Source organism: Erpetoichthys calabaricus, chromosome 17 (genome assembly GCF_900747795.2).
Source record: "Erpetoichthys calabaricus chromosome 17, fErpCal1.3, whole genome shotgun sequence".
In the NCBI taxonomy this organism is placed as follows: Eukaryota; Metazoa; Chordata; class Cladistia; order Polypteriformes; family Polypteridae; genus Erpetoichthys; species Erpetoichthys calabaricus.
Window position 1 is genome coordinate 2,330,439 of NC_041410.2, and position 26,881 is coordinate 2,357,319.

At 41.5% G+C, this 26,881-nt stretch overlaps 1 protein-coding gene across 1 annotated transcript; it reads right to left on the minus strand.

The window, feature by feature from the left end:
• ethe1 (ETHE1 persulfide dioxygenase) lies at positions 1-26,881 on the minus strand. The gene is made up of 7 exons (XM_028822859.2): positions 26,644-26,881; positions 20,999-21,143; positions 19,776-19,924; positions 8,251-8,380; positions 4,883-4,972; positions 4,666-4,782; positions 1-988 (listed from the first exon to the last, which is right to left on the minus strand). Exons 1-7 carry the CDS (start codon positions 26,797-26,799, stop codon positions 942-944), a joined length of 834 nt encoding a protein of 277 aa, XP_028678692.1. The 5' UTR covers positions 26,800-26,881; the 3' UTR covers positions 1-941.

Here is a 26,881-nt window from a genome sequence, read left to right on the forward strand (position 1 = left end):
TTGTTATTTATTTATTGTCATATTTCATGATACATTTATTTATTTGTGTATTTGTTTAATTTTTCAGAAAACATTCCCCCAAAGTCCCAGAATATAAAACCGATTGGTGATTATTACGTGGCTAGCTCACCTGAAAACACTAACAATGTGATCGTTGTCATTTCATGAGATGTGTCTTTTGTTGAGCTCAGCGGGTTTTCTCTTCATGCTGCTGTGTGTTCTTAACTGCACTCATCTACTGGGATGTCTCCCATAATTGGTCACATTTTATAATAACGCCTTCATGAGACAATAAACAATTCACATAAATTCACTTCATGTACCCAAGAGCTGTGATTTGCTTGAACGATGGGACTTTAATTGTATAAATACATTTTAGACTCCTAAGGCATTGCTGTGCTCCAGTGAAATGCTGTGACGTGTTAATTCACCCCATAATCATTGCCAGATGAATAATATTTAAAATACTAATCATGGCCAGATTAGACTTTGTAATATTTTCAGAATTCCTCAGTGATTTTGTGTAACGATTAGTGAACTAGTGATGCTTCTTACTTAATCAGCAGCATTGTGGCAAGTGAAACCCCTTAATGCCTGAACAGCAAAGCTAAGACCCCATCAGTCCCGGGGACAGCAAGCTGCTTGTTTTCTGCACATAAAACCAAAGCTGCCCCCATGAAGGCAGAATTTAGTTAAGCTAGTCTTTAGAACAAAAACTGAACAAGAACTGCTTCAAATGGCACACAGATACAGAAAGAAAATTGTGCCAGCTTCTGAACTCTGTTTTTAAAAAGGCTTTTTTTCTAGTGAAAGAGAATAAGAAACAAATTTTTTTTTAAAGTATAGAACCGATTAAACAAAATGATTTCCCCATTTTCTCTCTGGCACCACATACTTAAAAATGTGTTCACTTTAAATTGCTGTTGAAGAAACTTGGCCCATTACTTGTCCTGGACACCACACATGAGATTGGCTGGAACTGCAAAGTCTGTAAAGAAGAAAACCACAAGATCTTTACTGTAGGCATCAGGGTGGACAATCCCACAACATGTAGTGACAACAACCATTCAGTTCTGTGGCCCATGCTTAGCCCACCTATCCCCTTTTTCTGAATTTGCTTCCTGTGTTAAAAGGCTGTTAAGAGCTCAACACTATTTGGCCAGCAGAAACAAAACCTGGATGCTATGCCACTCCACTGCAGGTGAAACACCTAAGTGCCCAAATAGAGGGCAAAGTAATGCAGCATTTACATCATCAGAAAGGGGTTGGAGAATTAGAGAAAATGCAATCTCCACACCACTAGAGGACTGGGAGTCAAACCCAAACCCAGACTCAAACACTCACTGGCAGCTTCCTCCTTTACCATTTAGGTGGAATCTCATCATGACTTTACTATAGTTGCTATATTTCACCTTCTCTACATTTAATATACCATTTAATCTAACCTGCACTATCCATCTTCCTAACCTGCTTATCCACAGCAGGGTTGCAGTGCAGTCATATGAAAGATTGAAATATTTTGTGTAGTTAAAAAGGTGGCATATGATCAATAGCCACAATATGATCAGTACAAAGAATGAAAGACAGACAGACAGACAGAGAGACTGACTCACCGACAGACAGACAGACAGGCAGACAGACACACACACACACGTACATCCTTAGTAGTCCCTGTTACCTTGGGGTTATCAACTTCCTCACAAGTATAAACTTCAATGAAGTTCAAAGCATTTGCTGTTTCACTGTCTGTATATTTCAGCTCACCTTCACCATTCCTAATTCTCTATGCCTCCTCCTTGACTTTACAACTAAAGTATTGAAAGAATCTTTTTGGGTGGTCTTTCGCCTTTTCTGTAATATTTCTCTCCAACCGCCCGTTAGCCTTCCTAATGTCCTTTTTACTGTTGCCCTCGTGCTCTCAAACGCCTTACAATCAGCAATGAAGTTAGTGGTCTTATACGCCTCGTCTATCCGTTCTTTCCTTTGAAACTCATCCTGCTTCATACATAAAACACTTTTATATCTGACCCATATCTCATCAGCTGTGTCAACATGTAAAAGGCTATCAGATCACAAATTTAAGGGTACATTTTCCACAAACATTAATATGTTTTTCTTTACATAGAAAACTACAGACAAATGGAGTAAATAACGAAGCAGTGCGGTGGACAGTGGGACTTTAGGGACTTTCAGAGCTCGACTTGATTAAATTTTCGAAGATTTAGGTGGATAAGACTGGCGAGCTTTGTTGGGCAGAATGGCCTGTTCTCGTTCAGATTGTTCTAATGTTCCGGCACAGTTTATTTTACTTAGGCTTTGCTAAAGTTTTTCCCTACCAAAGTTAAATTTAACTGTTTTATTACTGAATATGAGCTCTGCCGAAACACAGAATCGTAATCAGTAGATTTGCCAGGTAGGTACTGTATAATCTGCTTGATCGAAAGACAGACAGACATGAATTATTTGATCAACAGATAGGCACCATGTGATTAACAGTGTTGGGGTCATGCATTAAAAGTAATGCATGTTACGTAGTCAGATTACTTTTCAAAGTAACTGCACACTAAACTTTATTGAACAAATACATTACTGCAGTACTATTGAAACTTGTATCTGACACTCCAAAAAAAAAACCACTGAGTTATATAGCAGAAATATTTGGGGACATCCTGCACACGTGTGCTCTGGCAATCTGGTGACATCTACTGGGGAAAAAGTGAAGCACAAGTGTAGCATGCAATCATGTAACAAGAACAGAACGGCCTTTCTATTCATATACATTTAATCCTGCATGTGCTGAGGGGTAAATTGAACCAACCCAGTTCAGGGTACCAGGGAGCCACCGATTATCACAGCAGCACTGATGTAAGGCAAGAAGCAAATGTGCTGGACACGTCTGGTGGTCGTCCTCTGCAGAGTCAATTGCACAGTCAAGAAGAAAAGAGTGTGCTGCGTGCAATTCAGTAAGAGAAGCCTATAAATAGTCAGAGTTTTAAGGTAGCTATTTCCTAAAGATTTGTTGAAACAGTGTGATCGGGTGGCACCCCTATATCAAATCTTGGGAAAAGGGGATGGGTATTATTTACTTCACGCTAAATGAAGAACTACAATTTTTTATAAAACACAAGAAAATGATTAAGTGTAGCTGTGTTTCTGGTCAGTTTCATTAAGGTTCATGTGTGGGCTTAGGACTTAATAACAAATATTGGCCATGAAAAAAAATCAGGAGTGGTCTCCCCTTGACTTTCTAATATACTCAGATATGGGGATGGATATTTGAGGAGTAAACAAGGCAATGATTCTATTTTTATATTATGTACATTAAAGGACCATCAACAACAAATCAAATCAAATTAATAATATATTGAACAATTATTATAAAAGTAATGTTGAATAAAAGGTAAAGTACCACTTCCGGTTAACGGAAATACCCCAAAAGTTGATCGAAATCTACGTTTTGTACTTAATACCTGTATACAAAATTTGGTTGACCTAAGTGAAAGCATACTCAAGTTATTGTGTTTACACACACACAGTTCCAAAAATGGTATTTTCAGACTCAGGGAGGTCTAAAACGTTGAGATTCATTTAAATCTCAAGATCGAATTTTTGGAGGATTCCAATACTTTCCCTATACTTTGTATACGAGAAAATTGGAAAAAAATCAAATTGTCACTTAGAGGATCTGTACAAAACTTTTTCAAAACTTGGCAGGATTTCATCGATAACATTTTAGAATAAGCATTTCAATTGAGGAGGCAGATTCTCTCCCCTCATTTTTTATTCATTTATTTATGTACATATTTTTACTATTATTAAAGTTTTACTCTGTTGGCCCAGGTCTCTTTCTCGTGGGTGGGGGTTGACTTGTTTCAAACCTAGTTTTGTTAAACTTGACTTGCTTGTATGGAATGTTATTTGATTGTAATAAAATTAATAAAATTTTTTGTTTTGTTTTGTTTTTTGTGTTTTAAAGTCAGGGAGGTTTAAAACGCTGAGGTTCATCAAAATCTCAACATCGAATCTTTGGTCGATTACAATACTTTCCCTATATTTCGTATACGAGAAAGTAATGCAAATGTAGCACAATGTAATAATTTACATTTCATAAGTAGCTATGTAACATATTTAGTTACATTTTTTTTGTAAGTATCAAGTAATTTAACAAAGGTACTTCTAAAAGTAACATTCCCCAACACTGGTGATCAATAGACAGATGGTATATATAAATAAAATGTATTATTACACTGCAAAAAAATGCATATACAAAATCTAGACAAGGAAGATTTTAAATGGGAGCTGTTTTGCTTTTATTTAGCAAAAATATCTGCCTATGGGGTAAGCAAAATTTACTTGACAAAACTTCTTAAAGTAAGCTAAAAAATTGTAAATGCAAATTTTTTAATAGCTCAATAGTTCTTAGAAGTACTTTTCACTTACTTTAATTTTTTTCAGTGTTATTATTCCCTAATCTGTAGACAGATTGTCACTATATGATCAGTATGGAGGCAGATTAGACAGACAGACAGGCAGGTCCAAGGCACAGTGTGATCAATAGACAGACAAACTCAGACATGAAAGGCACCACATGACAGACAGACAGACAGACAGACAGACAGATGAGCACAAGTACTGCAGTATTTCCAAGAATATGGCGAGTGTTACCTATTTGGTCTGGCTTAGGAAGATTCAAATTATTCATGACATAGACAAATTCCTTCTCTTTCAAGATAAGACGTGGATTTAGTCTTTTTTCCTCATCTACTGTTGAGACAGTGCTACCTGAAGAACAAACAAATGGCTGTTAATTATTATGCTAAATTATGAAAAGTCAAAAATTAATTGTAAATGGCAAAAATCTCTTGGTTTCCTTCCTTTTTACCTGTATAGTCATGAGCAGGATATACCAGGCATTCACCAGGGAGCGTGAAAATCTTTTGATGGATTGACTGGTACAATTTATTTGGTGAACCTAAAAAGAAAAGAAAAGAAAAGAGATTAAACCTGTTGACAAGTTACTAGGTTTGAAATCCAAGATGTTTAATCACACTGAGAAAAAAAATGCAGAACACATGTATAAAACGGGAGCAACGCAGCGAGAAAAGCCACCTGACAGTAATTAACTGACTTGAGACCACTTGGCTATCTACTGTATCAGTTTACCCAACAAGCTTGAAGGACTGAAGGATCTTCTCTTCTGTCAAATTTTATGTAAGCTTACAGACAATAACATTGCTCTAAACAAATGTAAATGTTAATGCTGAGGATACACAGCAGGTCTTCATTGCAGTTTTCTTCTTAGTTCCTGTACTGGCACACCAGCCTCCTGTCAGACACACAACCATCTGGAAAAAGTTGCCATTAATTTGCTCTGTAAAGCTGTCAACACTCACAATTCTGAGTCCTCATCATTGTTACATTCACATACAGATCGATAAGAAGATGCCATAATGAAAGACACTTGCCTTGCAGTCCTGAGTCTCGCTTCAAACTATTCATCGACATATGCAAAGATGGAGAGCAGAATCCACAAAAGTCTCTCTCTGGGTTTGCTTTCCAATTTCCTTTGATAAAATCAATCAAATTGAGGATGATGGGCTGCCTCTTACTATGTCCACTTCTCTGCTGTTCTTCCTGTGTTCACGCCTTGAAGTTCACGATGGTGCTTTGTTTTTGTCCTCACTGAGCTTTACATCAAGTTGTTTACTCTCCCGGTTGGCTCCCTGCAGTGTTCTCTATTCTTGAGGTCAGGTCTTCCTCATCTCCAAGTTTCTCTTCACGTGTGTCAACATTGGTTTTGCTGATTTTCTTGTAGCTGTTTTTATTAAATGTCAATTCTGTTCTCAAGTTTCAGTCTCTCATCAAACAGTCATCTTACTTCTTTTGTAAAGTGTCTTGTGATGGTACATGGGTCATTGTCTATGCCTCCTTTCTCCTTCTTCCTCTTTCGAAAATGCGCGGTCTTGGCTTATAATGTACACAAACCGGAACTAAACAGGAAAGCCCACCTCCTAAAGGGTCAACTGCTGTGTTTGGCGACGTCCTTGCCAAAGCAGTGAGGGAACTCTTTTTTAAGTAAATATACATTTTATACACAACAAAAGGTCAGACAAATGCAACACTTACAAAGACTAAACAAACACTATTGACATTTTATGTAGCCCGCTACAACCTTAATGGAAACTCTGAATCTGAATGTCAAACATCAAGCTAACTTGACCTCGGTATTCTATGTGACACGTTCCAGGTGACCTTCTGCGGGGCACGCAACTCAATTGACCTTAAACTAGTGATAAACTCTTTTATCAACTTTATTTTCAAGATCTCTTATCTACCAATCCATGAATTTGTCTCAAAAGAAATATTTTGGCCGACAGACTGCTCATCGGATTGGCGGGGTTAAATGCTTGAATGACAGGGACCCGATAGAAGGGGATGGGGCAGGTGCCTCTGCTCTCTACAAGCCTCAAGAACATTCAAGATGACAGGTAGAGATTGTCAGACAGAGGATACAGAGCTCTGAGCAGGAGATAAGAGTTGTTGTTGCTGAATCAGGGAGAGTGAAAGAGACAGCAGATAAAACAACAGTGTGAAGGGGCGGACGATCAGATACACCAGCAGTAGTAGGGGGAGAGCAGGAGAGTAACAGGGTCTTCTTTTACCATCATTTGTAACAGTGAGAAATGCACAGCGACAATATGTTAACTTATCTCTGTATATTTCGTCTGCAAAATGAATAATCGCAACTCTTGCTGTCTCGATACTTTTCTGGTTTAAATAAATGTGAGAAAGATAGTGCTAAAAGATCTTTAGTAGCCTACCAGCTTTAAATCAGGCAAAAGTCATCAACAGCAAAGGATTAAGCAATAGGAAAAGGTTCAGCCTGTTGGTCTTGATTGACAAGTGAAGAAATCACCATGAAAAGAGGCATTCAGAAATAAATAGGGCTGGCTTTAAAAGAGCCACTCAGAAAAGTCGCTTCATGAAATAAAATTTGTCTTTAAAAATATGATTATTTTGATATAAAACATGTAATAAGTTTCAAATAATGACACCGTATTTCACATGCTGGGGACAAATACACTTCTGTCTATCTGTCTCTATATGTCAAACCCGTGTGTTTGGGAGTCATGTTGTTTAATGGCAATCCCACCCCGAGTTGAGGGCTGGCGCTGCTGCAGAAGACCTCTTCTCCTTTCCTTTCTTCCACAGACATGATAACCAGCAATGGAAACGTGGATGATGTCACTTCCAGGTCCGGTCCCTTGAGCCCACCTCTTCCACCTTGCATACCTCTTAACCAGCTTATCCGCCACCTTGACTTAAGTTTAGTAGTAGACTTGCGACTATCGATACACTTCTAAAATACACATTAAACATTGCGTTTGTTATTTTCATTTATTCAGTTATATGGGGGGGGGGGGCCCAAATCTTGTTTGTGCTTTCATTTACACATAATAATTACATAACTTTTTAAAAAATAATTAGCTGACTTTTATTTAATTACGTGTTTTTCTACATTTTGACTCAGGCACATCTAGAACAGTACTTTTTCATGTGATTTTTTTTTTTTTTTTTTTAATTTCATAATTGCCATTTTATTTATTTCATTTTGGCATAAATGGTATTTCATATTTTTCCTCCCACGTCCCTCAAGACATTATTTTTGGTTAACTGGCCATTTTAAACTGGTCCTGAGTAAGAGTGTGCAGTATGCGTGTGCCTTTGTGTACAACGCGCTAAGCCGGCCTTCCTTACATCCAGTCTTACTGCCCTGTGACCATGAACGGGATTAAGAGGGTTTGAGAATGCCATGTTATGTTAGTTACGGGTGCTCAGACCTCCAGCTTTGGATCCTTCTCAGGTGGGTCTAATATTGATGAATTATTATTGTTACATGGTAGAACTATAAAGAATTGAGCAGTGGAGTGATGCACTGCTCCAACATGACACCAAGTTATCTTCAAGTCCCTGTCTCCTGTTTTATCAGGTGTTCACTTGATTCTATGAGGACAGTTTTGGATGAGGCAGAGTTGGAATGTTTTTGTGTTACAAACGGCTTTATGATTGCAGTATAATTACAGGAAAAACATTATGCTGACACCTGCTGGCAAATGATGGAATTGCATAACACCAGCAGGTGGAAATAAAGAGCGAGAATCATTAGCAGTTCTTTCAGACTCTGTAAGTGTGTCTGAACACCAGCAGGTGACGTTCTCTTTAGCTATAGCGTTGGGGTACTGATCCTACCTTGCTGAAAATCTGTCCGACCACAACCCCTAATCAGCAGCGCATCTCCAGTAAAAGCCATGCTCTTGTCGTTCAGCACAAATGTCAGGCACCCATCTGTGTGTCCTGGAGTAGAAAGTGAATCCAGGTACTATGAAAAGAAAAAAGGAGCAAAAAATCAAAGAGACGTCAAGCTAAACCAAGAATAAAAAAAAAAAAAAACAAAAACACATTCAATCTCAAGCAGTAATCCTGCTCTCAAAGGCCTTGATAGAAACACATGGCACACAAGACACAGCATTTTGTAACATTGCACTTGGGTGTATGAAAACAGTAGAATGAGGTGGCATTGAGTAGCACATTGAATTAGAGGTTATATGTAGTCATTAGCATGGGTCCAGAGTCCTGGCTTGTCCAGCTCAGCATGTTGCCATCGTGATCCTCAACAGATTAAGCAGGGTGAATGTCAAGTGAACCTCTCTGATGATAAAGTTTTGCTTAAAATAAAGCTAATTTTACTTTTAAGGCTCCCATAGCTGTTAACATAGCATTGTGATGCAATCTAATTGCATTTACTGTTAGATATTTAATCCCATTCAGTTTCTTTTTGCCCACAAATTACATGGGAGAGCAGAACCAGCATCTCCTGTCGGACCAAATCTGACATATAGTCATGCAGCTCATGAGCTCACCCTTATGAAACTATTTAATACACTGACATTGTAAAAGCTTTTTGTCACATTGGCTGCTGATTCCTCCCTTCTTAGACTCAAAATCTTTGTGCCACACAGCAGATGTTGAGTACAGGTCACATCCACCATGGTATCCATCTACGACTGGCAGTCTCCATGTTACAATCAGTACTAGTGTACATTCTTAACGGGGTCATCAAGGGCGGAGAGCACAGGTGGTCACTGCACATCCCTGCCTCTGAAGCATCTGCACTTTCATGGCTGCTTGGGTACTGCAGTATTGCACTCACATACCAAAGATCTTCAAAATGGCTGGCGATTTTAGCATAACCAGATGTGAGGAAGTGTGGTTGTGTAAGTCATGCATCCCATCCAAGATTTATTACTGCCTGGCACTGTATGTGGAAGGAAAGGGCATTTACGTTCAAGCAACCCTAAATTTGAACTAAGTTTATTTGGAGAATGGATGGATAGAACAGCACCTTGTGCATTGTGGGAGAATGTGCTGGTGTGATGGTTATTCACCACCTCTTTTAAAGTAGATATCAACGTAGTGCTGGTTCCACTAATGCATTAGGATGACATTTATATTGGTGAAACATGATAAGGCATAGCGAGATGAACATTTGCACACAGGTGCAGAGGAAGCTGCTGCCTTCTCCTCACAATGGCATACTAGACCTCGGTGAAATGCAGGCCTGCTGTACTCGCAAAGATTTCATCCTACTTCATCCACGGGATTACCTCAAGGCTGCTGTCTGCCTGCCCATCTCCTCTTTGGTTTATTTTGTGCAACGGTGACTGCAGGAGTTCACATCAGCAGAGCCACATCTTAAAATCTGCAGATGATTTTGGTTATGTCCACTGTACCACAGTTTCATTTAAAATGTGGACACCAGTCTCCATTTTTGTGTTTCTTCCACACCACCCCCCAGTGTTTTTAACCCCTGAAAATGTTCTACAGAGCCATACATTCCGAAAAATGCTGGCTTGGTGTCGCAATGAGGAATGGCAAAAACGTAGACGTATGGAAATGCAGACTCCAACCCCACTGTGATTTGTTTGTGTTTATTACGTAGCTCTTCCCAGACTCAATTCCTGATTGGATTCTGCTCCTTCCCTAATTAGCCACCCTTCACAGAGGAAACGATATTCCAACATGGCAGAAACAGAGGAGTTGCTTACCTGTATGCATCTAAATTGTGTTAAGTTTTAAATGCTGCACACATGAATAAAAGGCAAAATCTTTATCGGTCACTACCGTTTGGTGATCAATCTCGTGGCTGGTGGCATAGCCATCCCTTCAAGGACGTTCCTGGCAATGCTAAGCGAATGGCTGTCATATACATTTTCTGTCATGTTATGGTCGACTGAGATATTTTTGTAAACGATATGAAGAGGCTGGTGCGGACGTTATTTTTAAATGAGAACTTGGCTGTGTGGATGTGGCCTCTGTCGCTCGGAGTCTTTGATAAGTTAAGGAGGACAGCCATGGACCAATGGCTGAGGAGTTTATTCAGTGGCTCAATTGTTCCTTTTCACAAGTAAACATCTCTAAGGCTGTTGCTTTTAGACATTCCATTCCTATCTGTGTCTCAACGTAACAACTGGGGAGACTGTGGACATGGCGGGGTACCACAGACACACCGGGAGAATCCTTGATAACAAGCTGACCTTTGATTACGGAACAAATCTGAAAGAAGGGACAACACAGGTGGCACAGTGGTAGTGCTGCTGCTTTGCAGTAAGGAGACTGTGGAAGATTGTGGGTTCGCTTCCCGGTTCCTCCCTGTGTGGATAGCGCTTTGAGTACTGAGAAAAGCGCTATATACAGTGGTGTGAAAAACTATTTGCCCCCTTCCTGATTTCTTATTCTTTTGCATGTTTGTCACACAAAATGTTTCTGATCATCAAACACATTTAACCATTAGTCAAATATAACACAAGTAAACACAAAATGCAGTTTGTAAATGGTGGTTTTTATTATTTAGGGAGAAAAAAAAAATCCAAACCTACATGGCCCTGTGTGAAAAAGTAATTGCCCCCTAAACCTAATAACTGGTTGGGCCACCCTTAGCAGCAATAACTGCAATCAAGCGTTTGCGATAACTTGCAATGAGTCTTTTACAGCGCTCTGGAGGAATTTTGGCCCACTCATCTTTGCAAAATTGTTGTAATTCAGCTTTATTTGAGGGTTTTCTAGCATGAACCGCCTTTTTAAGGTCATGCCATAGCATCTCAATTGGATTCAGGTCAGGACTTTGACTAGGCCACTCCAAAGTCTTCATTTTGTTTTTCTTCAGCCATTCAGAGGTGGATTTGCTGGTGTGTTTTGGGTCATTGTCCTGTTGCAGCACCCAAGATCGCTTCAGCTTGAGTTGACGAACAGATGGCCGGACATTCTCCTTCAGGATTTTTTGGTAGACAGTAGAATTCATGGTTCCATCTATCACAGCAAGCCTTCCAGGTCCTGAAGCAGCAAAACAACCCCAGACCATCACACTACCACCACCATATTTTACTGTTGGTATGATGTTCTTTTTCTGAAATGCTGTGTTCCTTTTACGCCAGATGTAACGGGACATTTGCCTTCCAAAAAGTTCAACTTTTGACTCATCAGTCCACAAGGTATTTTCCCAAAAGTCTTGGCAATCATTGAGATGTTTCTTAGCAAAATTGAGACGAGCCCTAATGTTCTTTTTGCTTAACAGTGGTTTGCGTCTTGGAAATCTGCCATGCAGGCTGTTTTTGCCCAGTCTCTTTCTTATGGTGGAGTCGTGAACACTGACCTTAATTGAGGCAAGTGAGGCCTGCAGTTCTTTAGACGTTGTCCTGGGGTCTTTTGTGACCTCTCGGATGAGTCGTCTCTGCGCTCTTGGGGTAATTTTGGTCGGCCGGCCACTCCTGGGAAGGTTCACCACTGTTCCATGTTTTTGCCATTTGTGGATAATGGCTCTCACTGTGGTTCGCTGGAGTCCCAAAGCTTTAGAAATGGCTTTATAACCTTTACCAGACTGATAGATCTCAATTACTTCTGTTCTCATTTGTTCCTGAATTTCTTTGGATCTTGGCATGATGTCTAGCTTTTGAGGTGCTTTTGGTCTACTTCTCTGTGTCAGGCAGCTCCTATTTAAGTGATTTCTTGATTGAAACAGGTGTGGCAGTAATCAGGCCTGGGGGTGGCTACGGAAATTGAACTCAGGTGTGATACACCACAGTTAGGTTATTTTTTAACAAGGGGGCAATTACTTTTTCACACAGGGCCATGTAGGTTTGGATTTTTTTTCTCCCTAAATAATAAACACCATCATTTAAAAACTGCATTTTGTGTTTACTTGTGTTATATTTGACTAATGGTTAAATGTGTTTGATGATCAGAAACATTTTGTGTGACAAACATGCAAAAGAATAAGAAATCAGGAAGGGGGCAAATAGTTTTTCACACCACTGTAAATGTAATGAATTATTATTATTATAACAAATGGTTGTCCTTTCTAAGGAAATTCAGTTGTTTTAAAACAAACAAAATGATAATGATGCCTTTTTTTTTGTTTTAATGAATCTTTCAAAAAGTTTTTGAACAAGATTGTTAAAATTAGTAGTAAAATTATTGGCTTGCAGCAGCCATCTCTCACTGCGAGTATCACAGGCAAGTCAGAAAACAGGCCGATTCGATTCAGTGAGACCACCGCCACACTCTGTTTCTGAAGTTTCATTTGTTGCCATCACACTGTAGATTTAGGTTGTCAAGGTTCAAGAACAACAGACTTAAGAACACCTTTATTCTTGTGCCAAATAGGATGAATTCTAGTTCCTGCTGAGTTATTACGGAATACGGTTAGAGATCATTATTACTTTTTGAGTTTAGGAATCTTATGGGAGTGTGCACCGAGTGCAACAATAACTGTCATGTGTTGTCTTTTGGTTTATTTATGATTATCTGTTTGTAACATTTGTGCTTTCATACGTCCTTAACCTGCTTTATATGTAAAGTGTTTACAATCTGCCATCTAGTGGCCAAATCTGGAAATATTCCATTGTTTTGATTGCCATCTAGTGGTCAGCATTGTAATTACTAAATATCAAGTAATGCAGACATGTCTTCAGAGCAGTGGTTCTCCGAGTGTGATGGCCTGTAAGCATACACCACATAATCCACAGGCTCACCTCGTCATCTCTCTTAAATGAACCCCCTTGCTGTCAGAGCCGTTTGGAAGGACTCTGAAATAACCGATAAGGACGACTCTGTCTGTCTTTATTACAGACGACGACATCTTTTACTTCTACACCACTCCTGACTGCTTGAGTGACTTTTTTCTTCTAGCAAAACTCCACCACTACGCGGGACTCTTTTCTTAAATCCACACTGTCATATGCTTGTAGTGCTGAACCCCTGGCAAGCGACAGCAATCCCTTAACTCCATGTTGGTGGCTGTATTAATTCTCTGTCTGCCTGCCATGGCACCACATTTTATAATGGATCATTGGCTGAAATCTAGGACTTAGGGATGTTACTCCGGCAATGTTAGGTTTAAATTAGACCATCATAAGGCCCCTACCATAGACTTGTCTTCCAGCGGGTTTAGAACACCAAGTGATGCCAATAGGAACACTGCATGCTAACTGGACTTATGAGGAGACTGCAGGGAAGAGGTGGAGACTAGCAGGTAAAACCAAATAAAAGTGAGCTTGTGAGGTTGATTGGGGTCTTTTCCTGGCTTGGAGTGACTGAGGGGCTATAAACATTTGACAGTGTGCTGTTCATGTTGAGGATTGTGTTGCTTTTTTCAGGGAGCAATACAGGCATTGAAATTACTGCCATGAACTAATCAGCTATTTGTGTAAAAGTTATTCATCTCTGCACCTCTGGTGTTAGCAAAGGTGCCAATAATATCATAATTACTACGTTATTATGCATGTAATATTTTTATATTAATTACAAGCATAATAATAATGAGAGTAACTGTAATGAAGAAATTTACACTCGTATCACACTGTTGGCTGTAAATGGTCCACTGTAACTTTAGCAAAGTTGTCATCGGTAGAAACACTTTGAGAACCAAACACAACCCCACTAATTACCTTGAATGACCTTGTCTGAATGTTCACAGACATCGCACAAGTTAACCACATAGAATCATGGAACAGGTTAACCTGCACGCTCTTAACCGACCAGGGCTTTGTGCAGTTCCTTAAAGGTGTACCAAGTTCAACTTCCAGGTCAAGTGCCCCCAGTACAAAGATTCTTAGTCGGGTCTCTCCCACAGCCCAGTGGCACAGATGCTCTACCAATGAAAGCGAATACAAGCACAGGCAGAGAACTTCAGGTGATCGATATAAAGAAGCACACATCAGGTCCACACATCCAGTGGCCAATATGAGCGGCTCTTGAACAGCCTTATGACCTGTGGGTAAAAACTGAGCAACCCAGTAATTCAAGGGTTAATGGTCCTAAAATGCCAAGTGGGGGCTGGGTGGTCTTGTGGCCCTGGTACCCCTGCAGATTTTGTTGTTTTTTTCTCCAGCCATCTGGAGTTTTTTTTGTTTCTTCCGTCCTCCTGACCATCGGACCTGACTTTATTTTTTGTTAATTAGTATTGCCTGATTTTATTTTTATATTTTTTCTTTTTTCATCTTGTAAAGCACTTTGAGCTCATCATTTGCATCAAAATGTGCTCTAGACATAAATGTTGTTGTTGTAAAATGTGATTGGGCAGGAGGGTTGAGGTCTTTGATAAGTGCTGTTTGTCATTCTAAGGCAGCGTACCAAAGGAAATGTTTTGAAATTTCCTTGCTGCCCTCATCGGAGTGCAAATCTGACAGGTCATTCTGCTGTTCTATTTGAATGTGCAGCGACTCAATACGGGAACCAAAAAACGACAATACTGACTGAAAGCCAATGTCTGCCTTTTTATGTCTTTCTTTTAAACAATAAAGAATGGGAAACAAACTCTGGAAATAGATTTGTTACTGGGTAAAAATAAAACAGCTGGACATTTAGATATCCAACAAAACATCTTACTCTTCTACAATATAATCTTATGACAATACAATAATAATAATAAATATCAAGAATTGCCCATACTTTTACTCTGCTCCCTACTATTTATATTGTTGATTACAGATTTCTCTTCTTTAAAATGGCAGGATGATGTAGCTCTTTCCACATGTGCCCATCACCCTTTTCCCCTTTTAAGTGGGGTGCCAAGTAAACCCTGAAGTAGTTAGCGCAGAGCGGTCTGATTCTAGACAGTCTTTCAATTCTGTGACACTTCTTACTGTTCTTATTCCAGGATACACAAGTCTGCTCTGCCCATCTCTCATAGTTCTGTTAAGGAGAGCAAAACAGGAAGCCGTGTCTCCTAAGCCAACATATGGAGTGCCCTTGTGTTCAACAGTGATGAGGTAACGTGTGGTAACCTGGGGTTGAGCAAGTTGGCTGAGCTATTAGAGAGGTGCAGGGTGGTGACAAATAACACTTAAGAACTCCATTGGCCAGACTTTGTTTTTGTTAAACACGGTGAGACTCGAACAAAAGCAGCAGCTGGGATGTTGCAGTCAGTGCTCACCTCCGGGAGAGCTTGGGAGTTGAGGGTTGTTATTTATTATTCCGACATTTTTCTTATTTGAGCCATTGCTGCTTTTGTGTTGAGTTCACTAGACCCGTCTCGTCACCAATTTATATATATAATTCACTAAGCCGACAGAACAGGCAAGACAACCATGGGATACGCACAATATAGCCACGCCCGCCAACTCACAGAGACCCGCCCACCAACACTAAGACGATGGGATATGCCGACAACTCACAGAGCCACGCCCGCCGACAACACAGAGCCACGCCTACCAACTCTAAGACCATGGGACGAGAACGCCAGCCCGCCCGCCCGCCTGACTGTTACCAGCGTGTAAAACCATTGCAGCTTTTAACTCACAAACTGCAACAACTCGCCAAACAAGGACACCCTGTCTCTTGAGGCATTCACACTGCCGGAAGACAACCATGGGACACGCAAAAAATAGCCATATCAGTCAACTCACAAAGCCCAGCCCACCAACTCAAGCACACGTCCACCCACGCTCTCAAGGCATTCACAGTGCCTGCTCATGTGCCCGGACACAACAACTCACCAACTCGCTTTCGTCTCTGCTACAATACACATGCACCACTGAGCCACATTGACTTTTCATTATTCTTTTCGGTTTCAGCTGCATTTCTATATATAATCCACCAAGTCGTCCGACCATGGGATACAAACGACAGAGCACCGCCCAACAACTTGAACCGATACAGAGACACGGCCACCAACTCTAAGAGCATGGGATGAGAACGCCTGCCCGCCTGACTGTTACCAGCGTTCACCGCAACGTACTGGAGTGTAACTCACAAACTACAACAATTCACCAAACACTGCATCTGACACTGTCTATATCTAAGAAGATATATAGATACTCATTATTCCCCGGCACGCATCCACCCACGCTCTCAAGGCATTCACAGTGCCTGCTCATGTGCCCAGACGCAACAACTCACCACACACAAATTTTGCTTAATTTGACTCAACACAGGAAACCTCACCCGGCCCGGACGCGGAGAGGATTGACAGATTGATAGCTCTTTCTCGATTCTGTGCGTGGTGTTGCATGGCCGTACTTAGTTGATAGAGCGATTTGTCTGGTTAATTCCGAAAACGAACGAGACTCCCTACTGCTAAATAGTTACGCAATCGCCAGGCGGTCGGCGTCCAACTTCTTAGAGGAACAAGTGGCTTTCAGCCACGTGAGATTGAGCATTAACAGGTCTGTGATGCCCTTGGATGTCCGGTACTGCACGCGCGCTACACTGAATGGATCAACGTGTGTCTACCCGGCGCCGACAGGTGTGTGTAAGCTGTTGAACCCCATTCGTGATGGGGACCGGGGCTTGCAATTGTTCCCCACGATCGAGGAATACCCAGTAAGTGCAGGTCATACACTCGCACTGATTACGTCCCTGCCCTTTGTACACCACCCCCCCGCTACTACCATGGTCAGGTGACTTGGTGGATTATATATAGAAAAGCAGCCGGAACCGCAAAGAACAATGAAAAGACAACATGGCTCAGAGGTGCACAGACAGCGACTCAGGTTAGGAGTTGGGGGCGGACACATGAGCAGGCAGTGTGTACTGAACGATGATTGTAAGTTGGTTCGTAGCGTGCATTGTTGCAATGTTACTTTTCTTGGTGGTTTATTAAATTACGGATTTTGCAAATGTTCTTTTTTTTCCATGTGCTTAAAAATCATTAAAAAAGCGGTGTGATTATGTGGTGCTAGTTTGTTATATACTCTTATCTTCTGTATACGTCTAAATACAACCAATTCCACAGGGTGCTGAACAACAGGAACACTTTATTTGACGAAACTGAAACAACTACAAACGCTTACATCTTTCTCAGACACTGGTCTCTCTAGCGCTCATTCTATACACACGGTTTGCTCTAAAGTCCACACTCCCTTTTCATATTACACCTGTGCACACAACCATACCCTTTACCATATAAGAAATAACAGGATACCCCTTGACATTTACAAATCAAGATGAATACATAACAAGGGTGGACTTGGATAAGCAGCTGGTTTATCCATCAGAAACCACTTAAACACCATTAGGACCAGATGCTGTAATACGGTCTACAGCTGCCAGGAAGGTCCTCCTCATTGAACTTACCATCCCCCTGGGAGGAAGGGCTGCCAGTACTGCATGAGAACATGCGCCTCAAGGATTCTGAGGACTCAGGCTGGGTGACTTCCCTACCCATTAGTGGTTGGGTGCTGGGGCTTTGTGGGTAAATCAGTAATCTGGCTCCTGCCAGCTACAGGTATGACTGGTACCAACTTACAGAAGGCCATTAAAGAGCTGGCAGAGGAGGTGGAGAAGGCCAGTTACTGGTTGTGGGTGCGGAGGAAAGATAGTTTTTGGGGCTTAACCCCACAGTAAGGCCAGCTGTAGGGAGTGGTGGAGAGACGTCCCCATTTGGCCATTGCCCGCCCAACAGGAGACATACTGGTTAGGAGGTGAAATATCAGTGAATGGTGGCATCAGCTGACCTAATGGGCACTGGTGGAGGGCCATCAGGCAAATGCCGAGCAGGAATAACACCACCTGTACAACAAACTGAACTGGAAAAAGGTCTCCGGCACAGAGTGCAAGTCTGTGGTTTGTGGGACTTGGCCACTATCAGGTTTATCTGCAAATGAGTAAAGGAATGGTAGGACATTCTGTGCTTAATTATACAGTATTCATCAGACTGGTTAAAGCTATCCAAATGTTGGTTGAAGATATAGAAATCTTCTTGATTGTGTTATTTTTTTTCTGTTTACTGCATTATACACGTTTGTTTAAATTCACTCAACACAAAGCAGGGCGTAACTCTGGATGAGGCACAAGTTCGTCTTAGGGCTCACTCACACCACACTCGCTAAGGCAGTGCAGTTTAATATCCTATACGTCATATGTGAGGGTCTGGCTTGATAAAAGTCCAATTAGCACTCAGTCAAAAGCATCCCATATGATGCTGAAAATAAGCCACTGTCCATAAAGGTGGTAGGTAACGGTTATTACAGTATATGCACACATACATGTGTTTAGGGTGAAGAAACGGCCATTACAAGTTACAGTCTTCCAAAGATCACAGAGCTCTGAGGGTCTGGGTGCTGACCTCTACTCCCACTTCCACTCACTGAATGCTCCTGGTACATTTCTCCACATTTTTTGGTACTTTTACCCATTTAACCCTTCTGATGCCCTGTCCCTGAACCTCTCTCCTCAATCCTCTCTACTGATATCCATCTTTTACATCTTATTCTTCTCCTGCTGGACCGCTTTGCTCTCCTTCTCACCATTATAAAGTGGAGAATTTTCTCCTGGTATAGTATTGCAGCCTAGCTAATACTAACTTCTCTTTTTTATAATTTCTGGAGGTGCTCTTTCCATAACCTGGTCCTTCCCTCTCTCGTTGTATTGTGGATTAATAAGTCATCCATTTTAAAACATCAGGAAGTGACTACCTGCAGCTCCGCTGACTGGGAGCTGGGAGGCTGTTGATATGTGAAACATTTCATCTTCTCTGCCTTTTTTCTTGCACTTGTCCTGGCACCTCTCTCCTCCCTTTTTTTCCTGTTCTTACAAGGTTGGCATATGGAATTGGACAGGACGATAGTAGGAGTTCTCAAATTATACTTTTGTTTTTAATACCAGCTGTAAGTAAGTGACGGTCATAGTATTATTACATTTCCACAGACCACAATGAAACCCAGCATCTGACACAGGAGAACAAATGTTATAAAAATCTAAACATTTTTTTCTCTTTAACATCGGTCCATCTATCCATTCATTTATCGATCCAATTATTCTAATTCAGGGTCACGGATATGGTCGTGCCAGAGCTTATCCAAGCAGGAAGTAACTCTGGATGGGCCACAAGTTTGTTTTAGGGCCCACTCACACCACGGTGCTCACTAAGGCAGTGCAGTGGTTAGGATTAATTAGATCTCTGAATGTTGTAAGTCACCTTGGATAAAGACATCAGCCAAATAAGTAAATAAATAAATAATAAAACAATAGGAGATCAATTTGGAGTCCCACGTGCCTATAGGATGCAGAGGGTGAAACTGGAACAGAAGGGGATTAAAAAAATAAATTAACAAAACAACAACACAGCTATAGTGATAATGTGCAGACAGTGAGTGACCAGGCCAAGATCTGAGCCAGGTCTCCTGGAGCTGTGATGTAGGACTACTCACCACTGCAGTACCGTGCCATCTTGTGTGTAATTGTGTACAAATAAATTATTAATGTAAAAGAATGCTTACAAATTTTCCAAACTTGATGGTGTCCCCCTCGTCAATGGTGATGTCTGCCTTAGCTCCACTATGCTTAGAGATAATGCTTTTGCAACCGGGCAGCATTTTCTTAAGGAGCCCTGTGCCAGTAATATGGTCAGCGTGGCAGTGGGTGTTTGCTGGGGACAAAAGAGAAGAGATCACAGATTGGCTTGGTGCATTGCAAGTGCTTTATGGACTGTTAAACCATCACACCAATGGCAACCCCACATTAGCACTCAACTTAAAACATATTAATCCCACTGTCCTGCAAAAGGTATTACTATGAAAACAAAATATAAAATTGGTTAAAAGGTTAACAAGGAGAGTTACAGAATACACAGCATAAACTAGCAACATCCCTCAAAGCATTTCAGGAATGTATTTTCTTTCTTTCAAGGTGTAAAGGCCAATGTGCACAGTAAAACCTGTGCAATAATCAGTCTGGCCATTTTGATAAGCCTGTCCTTGGAAGCCTGCGCTATACGCCAACCACTTTGCATCTCTGCCGCTTGCATTGTGAAGAGGGGGGCTGAATGCACCCCAAGGAGACGCGGTCGCTCCTTCAAACCCCCTCTTAAATGGTGATACAATGAGAAACAAATACAGTTTCGTTTTTTTTTTTTTTTACCTCCTCCTTGCTTGATCAGCTGCAGGTTGTCTTTGTCATCTACTCTTTGTCTTTGAACACAGATAGGATGTTGGATAGATGGATGAGGTGGGATAACAAGAAAGTCCGTCTTTGTCAGGTTGAGCAGGAGATGTTATTCCTTCCTTCATGTTGCAATATCAGTGCGACATGCAAAGATTCTAGTAGATACCGTGTGGTCTTCTGGAGGGAGCAACAGGTAGAGCTACTGTACATGTCACCAGCATTGCATGTGTAAGACAAACCATGGAACCAGATGATTGTGGATGATACTAAGCGAAGAGGACAGGGCTTGCACAAGGGGTGATCAAAAGGTATTGAACCTGAACCTGAATGTCCTTTTTTATGATGACATTACATTGGTATACTGGGGGAAAAAACGTATATTATAATCCAACTTGTCAACAGTTCTTCTTACCATTCAACCCTAAACATTACTGAGTGACTAAAAGCTCAGATGTAGCGAAACCCAACAGTTGAGCTGGGCCATGGTGACCTGAGCTGCACTCATTAGTTAGCTAATGGCTGTAGATTATGAACTTGCTATGTTAATGTACATACTAACCTGCATACTTCAATTTGAGGCCAAGTTCCTTTACCAACTGAGCATCCCTTTCAGCCGTTTCTAGAACTGGGTCAATCAGAACTGCTTCCTTAGTCTTGACATCGGCCAACAGGTAGGTGTAGGTACAGCTTACAGGCTCAAACAGCTAAGGAATAAAAGCATTTTCAATTATGAAGGCAAGCACAAACATCAAGCATTGAGCACTCTGCTCAGATAAATAAAGGTACCAAGAGTAAACACTTCAAAAGTGATAAAGATATAAAATAATTGACTAACAGCACTACAAATGTTGAAAACTGTTGTCTGATATTTTTAAGGTAAGGAAGGCAGCCATTTTGATGTAAGGCAGTTCTACACATTGATCCTGGTGGCAGATTGCATGTTCAATAGCACATGAAAAAAGTTTCATGTGACAATAAGGACGTTAGAAACATGCTGCAGATGAAATGAAACTTGTAGTTCAGATCGCTGCACTGTGCAGTTACATTTGAAGACGTCGAGACATCCATAGCTCACAGCTAAGTAAAGAAAATACGGAACAACTTTGACCAGCCATTCAGCCCAACATAGCCTGTCAATTTCTGTTCAGATAACTTTTGTGAAATATCAACAAGACAGCCTTTTATATAAAGTGATTTGAACCATAACTCTGAAACATGGACAATGAAAAGATGTAAAGAACAGATGCTGGGAAAAGCAGAAAAGGAATGATGAAGTGGAAACGTAAGTCTGATAGGCAGAGAGGAAAACCAAGACATCAGACAGAAAGCAGGAGTAACGGGTGTAACTGATAAAGCCAGAGAGGTGGTCGAACAAGTACAGAGAATGGATAAAAAGTGTATTCCACAAAGGGTGTTGAATACTGAAGTTATTGGAAGAAGAATGGCCAGAGCAAACTGACAACAAGTTCAAAGTATCAGGACTGTGGAAGGAGGGTGCAGAAGACAGGAATCTCTGGCAAAGGAGAATCCAAGTAGCTGACCCCTGTGGAAGAAACTCCCCCCCCCCCAGGGAGGACAGGACAAGTTCAATCAATTAGGTTTTTATTCAGTCATAGAGGAGTACCTGGATTCTACATTGCAAGGCAGAAGAGCAAAGTTACATTTTTTTGATTGGCTTTTAATAATTTCTTCTTCCTCCCCCTTACTTAATCTAAAAAGCATGATATCGTTTACTTAAGCATTTTATTTTATTCACTTGTCAGATAGACCCTAAAGAAGGAAGGCTCATCTTTCCTGTGTCAAATAGACGCGTCCCTAAAGAAACTGGCAATTGTCCTTGGTCAGCTTACTGCACCCTGTCTTATGACAGACGCCTGTATGAACAACCTGCTGTTATAGCAAAATGGCTTTGTCGGCTATTAACCCTAAGTAGCTTGCAAGCTGTTAATTTTTCTTTCACACCCCGAACAGGGAATAACAACCTGAGAGGGACAAAAGAGAAAGAGAAAGAGAATGATAAAAGGCTGAGAAGGAGATCCAGTCATTTTTTTGTACTCCTATACACTCCACAACTTGAGAATTTATTCCACACTAGCCATAGGTAACAGAATACATTTTAAAATACTTGATATCTCTCGCCCAGCACCTTTCAGCGCGTATCCTCGTGTGTCTGAGCCTCTCTTGCCCAGTGCATTCCCGTACAGCCTGCTTCTGGGCTCTGTCATTTGTGAGGTGCCATGCTCACCTCCTGTCTGCTTCAGTGTGGCTCCTCCTTGAATTTCTTACACTTGCACTTCCTGTTTCAATTGGATCACCAAAGCCAAACTGACTAATCACACTAAAGCCCAAATGACCAATCAGATTGCTCGGAGGAACCAGACACAGACTTTCCCATTTTATTATACAGTAGATATATGTGGTTCTTCAGGTTTAGAAAACCTTTCTAACATTTGTGTAAAATTTTCTTTTAATCAGCTTCCATCTCTGCACCAGTATGTTCTTGTTCTTGAACTCATTTTAAAGTAAAAGCTATCATCCGCTGCCTAATTCCCCTGATAATTCTGAACACTTCTATTATATATCATCTTAACAGCAGTTTGCATAAAGTGGGAAGATTCAACTTTTTCAGTTTTTCTTCGTAGCTCAGCTTCCATTGTCCTGGAATCAGACCGGTCACTCTTTCTGGACTTTCTGTACTGCTGTTATGCCTTTTTTGTAACATACAGTTCAGTAGTGCACCTATTATTCTACATGGGGCTTCATCAGTCCATTACCTAGCTTATGAATGACCTTCCTCAATTTGTACATAACATCATCACTGTTTGTTAACCTAACATCTTACTGGCCTTTGTTAGTGGTCAGCCTTAGTTGCCCTATTGTCCTCAGTCTAAATATGGACAGCGACGCGTCTACTATGACTTTCAGTTCCATCTCACAGGATGCACTTTCAAGCTTCACTGTGTATTCAAAACTAATGCTTACTTCTTATGTTACTAAACCCTCCTTATCAATGACCTTCCATTTGCACAAATGATTTCCTCATATTACACCTGCGTCTATCACACTTTCACCAATAAAGGTAAACATCCACATGGATTTAATTTCAGGGTTGAAGACGCTCTGTTTGCTTCAGTAGATAATACGAATCAGCCAGGTGTAGGAGAGTGATTGAGTGCAACCAGCAATAAACGGATGCCTCATTCAGGGTGGCTTTTTCACTTGTGCTGCTTTTAACAACTTTGCATTAGGAAAAGTAAATAAAAAATATAACAGGGGAACATAACCTTTGAAACCTAAGTTTACCAGGATTGTACAGTTACAGAATATAACATCATATAAATTATTAACAGAGTACATGATAAATTAAAGGATAGTGCAGACGGTGAAATGATAACCAAATACATAATGCTGGACGGGTGTTTGTCCAGCATACAAATCCACACTGCTGGGCCCATCTCCACCAAATGGAATGATTTACTATTTTATTATGCTCTTTATGTTGTCAAACTATAGATGTAAATTACATGAGGCTCACCTGTATGATACATTGTTTGGAAATCGTTAGACAGCACATGAGCACAACCTCTATGGCTGGCTTATTTCATATTGTAGTGTTAGGCCACTACGGTGGTTGCCAGCACAGATCTGCTGTTGATTCCTGCTCCTTTAGGAAGCTCACGGTCCTTTGTAAGGCGATTTGCTTTTGCTACGAGTTTGGCAGGCTTGTTGTTTTATAGGCTGCCCTCTATGACATCCCCAGGCTGATGCAGCTTGACACCACTATTATAATATTTTGTACAGTGCAATGACAGCCAATCACTGGTCACTGGTGTTCATTTCAGCACCGGTTGTAATTCTTCTAAAATGGCCAAGAAACAACAAACTTTAAAAACCTTTTTTAGGGCTGGAACTTCCAATATCCAGCGAAAAAAATGATAAAATGTAGGAAAGAAAGGAATTGGAAATATGACGATTCTTACATAAAAGCTGAATTGTCACCGATGACTACTATAAAAATAAAATTAAGAAGAGACCTGGATGTGAACAACGCACTGAGGGTGTCATTCAGTAACGTGACTCCTCACTATGACTGTCGTGTCAAAGAAAGAAGCCCATTGCTCTCAGTGGATTTCGTATTTTGGTCAATTACAATGGTTTTATTATTCCTATCTTTTAATCATCTTTTAAACTTTACATTGTGTGTGTTTGTGTGTGTCTGTTTTTTCCCCCCACATGTTTGGTCAGCAGAAATGTCACACATGCACTGCTTGGTCTGCAGCTAAAAAAAGTTTGGGACCCGCGGCTTTGGGCCGTGTTTTGTTCTGAACATTTTCCCCCATGGGCAGCTTTATTTAGCAACTGCACCTGTGCTTTGATCAGGGAGGTGCCCCTTGGAGGAATTTTTCAGACTTGGCACAAGTACGCAAGGTTGTTCATCATAGCCAGCATAGTCATTGAAACTTCAGTTTGGGGCCAAAACTTGTGCCCTTTAGAAATTTGATTTCGTTACCCCACCTGCACTTTATTCCTCCTTGGGCAGCACAGAGAACCCCTGCTAGTCTCGGATATACTTGGTGCCGCTGCTCTACTTTCAAGCTGTTTTCCTGCTCTTGGTAAAGAAAATGGGAGACCCTGTATCCAATCACGAAAAGTCTTCTTAAGCCGCAGAACACAAACCTATTCTGTAACATGGCCAAGAGGGGACAGGTGGCCAGATGACAGCCAGACTGTGACATTGTCCACCTTTATCTGTTATAGTTGGCCTTGGGAAAACTCAGCGTTTTGAAATTTTTTTCTGCCTTTTTTGCACTGCTATCTTCCATTATTAACTGGACATATCTCAACGATAATATGAATGGTCAGATATTGTTAGGATTGTTTCACAGCACACAGTTTGAAATGGTTTTGTTTTACTGTTTATTTTAACTCTCTGTATCTTCATATGTGTTCATTATGCAAATTAGTATTTTTTAAAGTTGACTTTTCCTGTGAGCTTATTACAGTACCTTGAGTGTGCACTGAGTGAAAATGCTAAACAATGTGAGGAACCAAACGAGGACCCTGCCGGGATTAATTCTGTTCCTTTGCCTGGCTACAACGCCACGGGAAAGAAAAGTTAGCAGAGTAGTGGTGCTGTACCCCTTCTGTGCCAGGACATGGACACAGAAAGACACTGCGCCAGCAGCAGCTACACTGGAGTTGGTGTCCCAGCAACCACGGAGGGACGCTCTGGTTGGACTTGGATACCTGGAAGGCCAGGCCTGTGGGTGACTGCCATAGAGCATACTCTTGTACACAGGGTGGCAGGATCCCATCTGGCAAGCGTCAGTACAGATGTTCACTGGGCAGTATGAGAGTTGAGGACTGCCCTGATGGGTTCTGTGGGTGCCGTCAGGGGGACCTGACGGATATTGATGGCACAGGGACTGTTGATCTCCTGCCTGGCCTGGAGGCAATGAACTTAAAAAATAAAAAATAAAAATGTAACCACTACACGTGCAGATTTAAAAAAAAACCCTTCTCGCAGTGTTAAAATTTTTAAGCAATGTGCACTAAAGGCACTTCTGGAGACCCTCCAGGATTAGGAGCACCGTTAAGTTTCATAATGAAACCGCTCCCGAGTATGACTTACGGCTCATTACCGGTCTCTGAATATACGGGTGCGAGTGCCAGTGGTCATGCACCGCTTGGTAGAAGGGAGTGAGAAAAACGACTGTGCAGGACGAGCTGAAGGCATCAGAGCTGCGCAGCGCTGCACAAGCAGACTACAGCGATGACGTCAAGACTGCGCAGCTATTTCTGTGCTCGGTGTGGATTAGCAGAACGCTGCACCAGGCGCGCAATACTGAAAGTTCCGTGTGCTTTATACCCAAGTTCTCCTGCTGTATCTGACAAGTTTGAATTTATCCTGTTCGCATTCCGTTACACGCTATTTACATTACAGATTTCGTAATCGAACTCTGCAGACGCCTACGACAAAGCAGCCTTAATGTTGTCGTTCAAACGCGAGCTTTGTCATAAGCTGCTCACACTTTTTGTGTGTTTTCGGCCGGGCTCTGCATTGAAGCTTTACTGCATCCCGGCGTAAACACAACAGATTTCGACGGAGCCCCCTGCCCAGCCGAGTCTCTGCTTAGCGATCTTTAACCGTCAAAGTCACTTTGCCAGAACTCGTCAACTGAATCCCCGAGAACAGCGTCATACCTGCCTGAAGACGAGACCGGAGAGCTGCGACATTCGCTGACAGTACGTCCGAAGCCCCGTACAAGCGGGGGCCCCGCCGCTGCCTCCCAACCTGGCGGCGACCCCGATGGCACGGACGGGTAGAGTCCTGAGTGGTGCGAGCAGAGAGGCGCTCATGTCGACGACTGCACTGGCAGACTACAACGCCACTCGAGTCCACGAGCCGCGCTGCAAGGGGCGGAAGCGAGCGGCAGTGGAA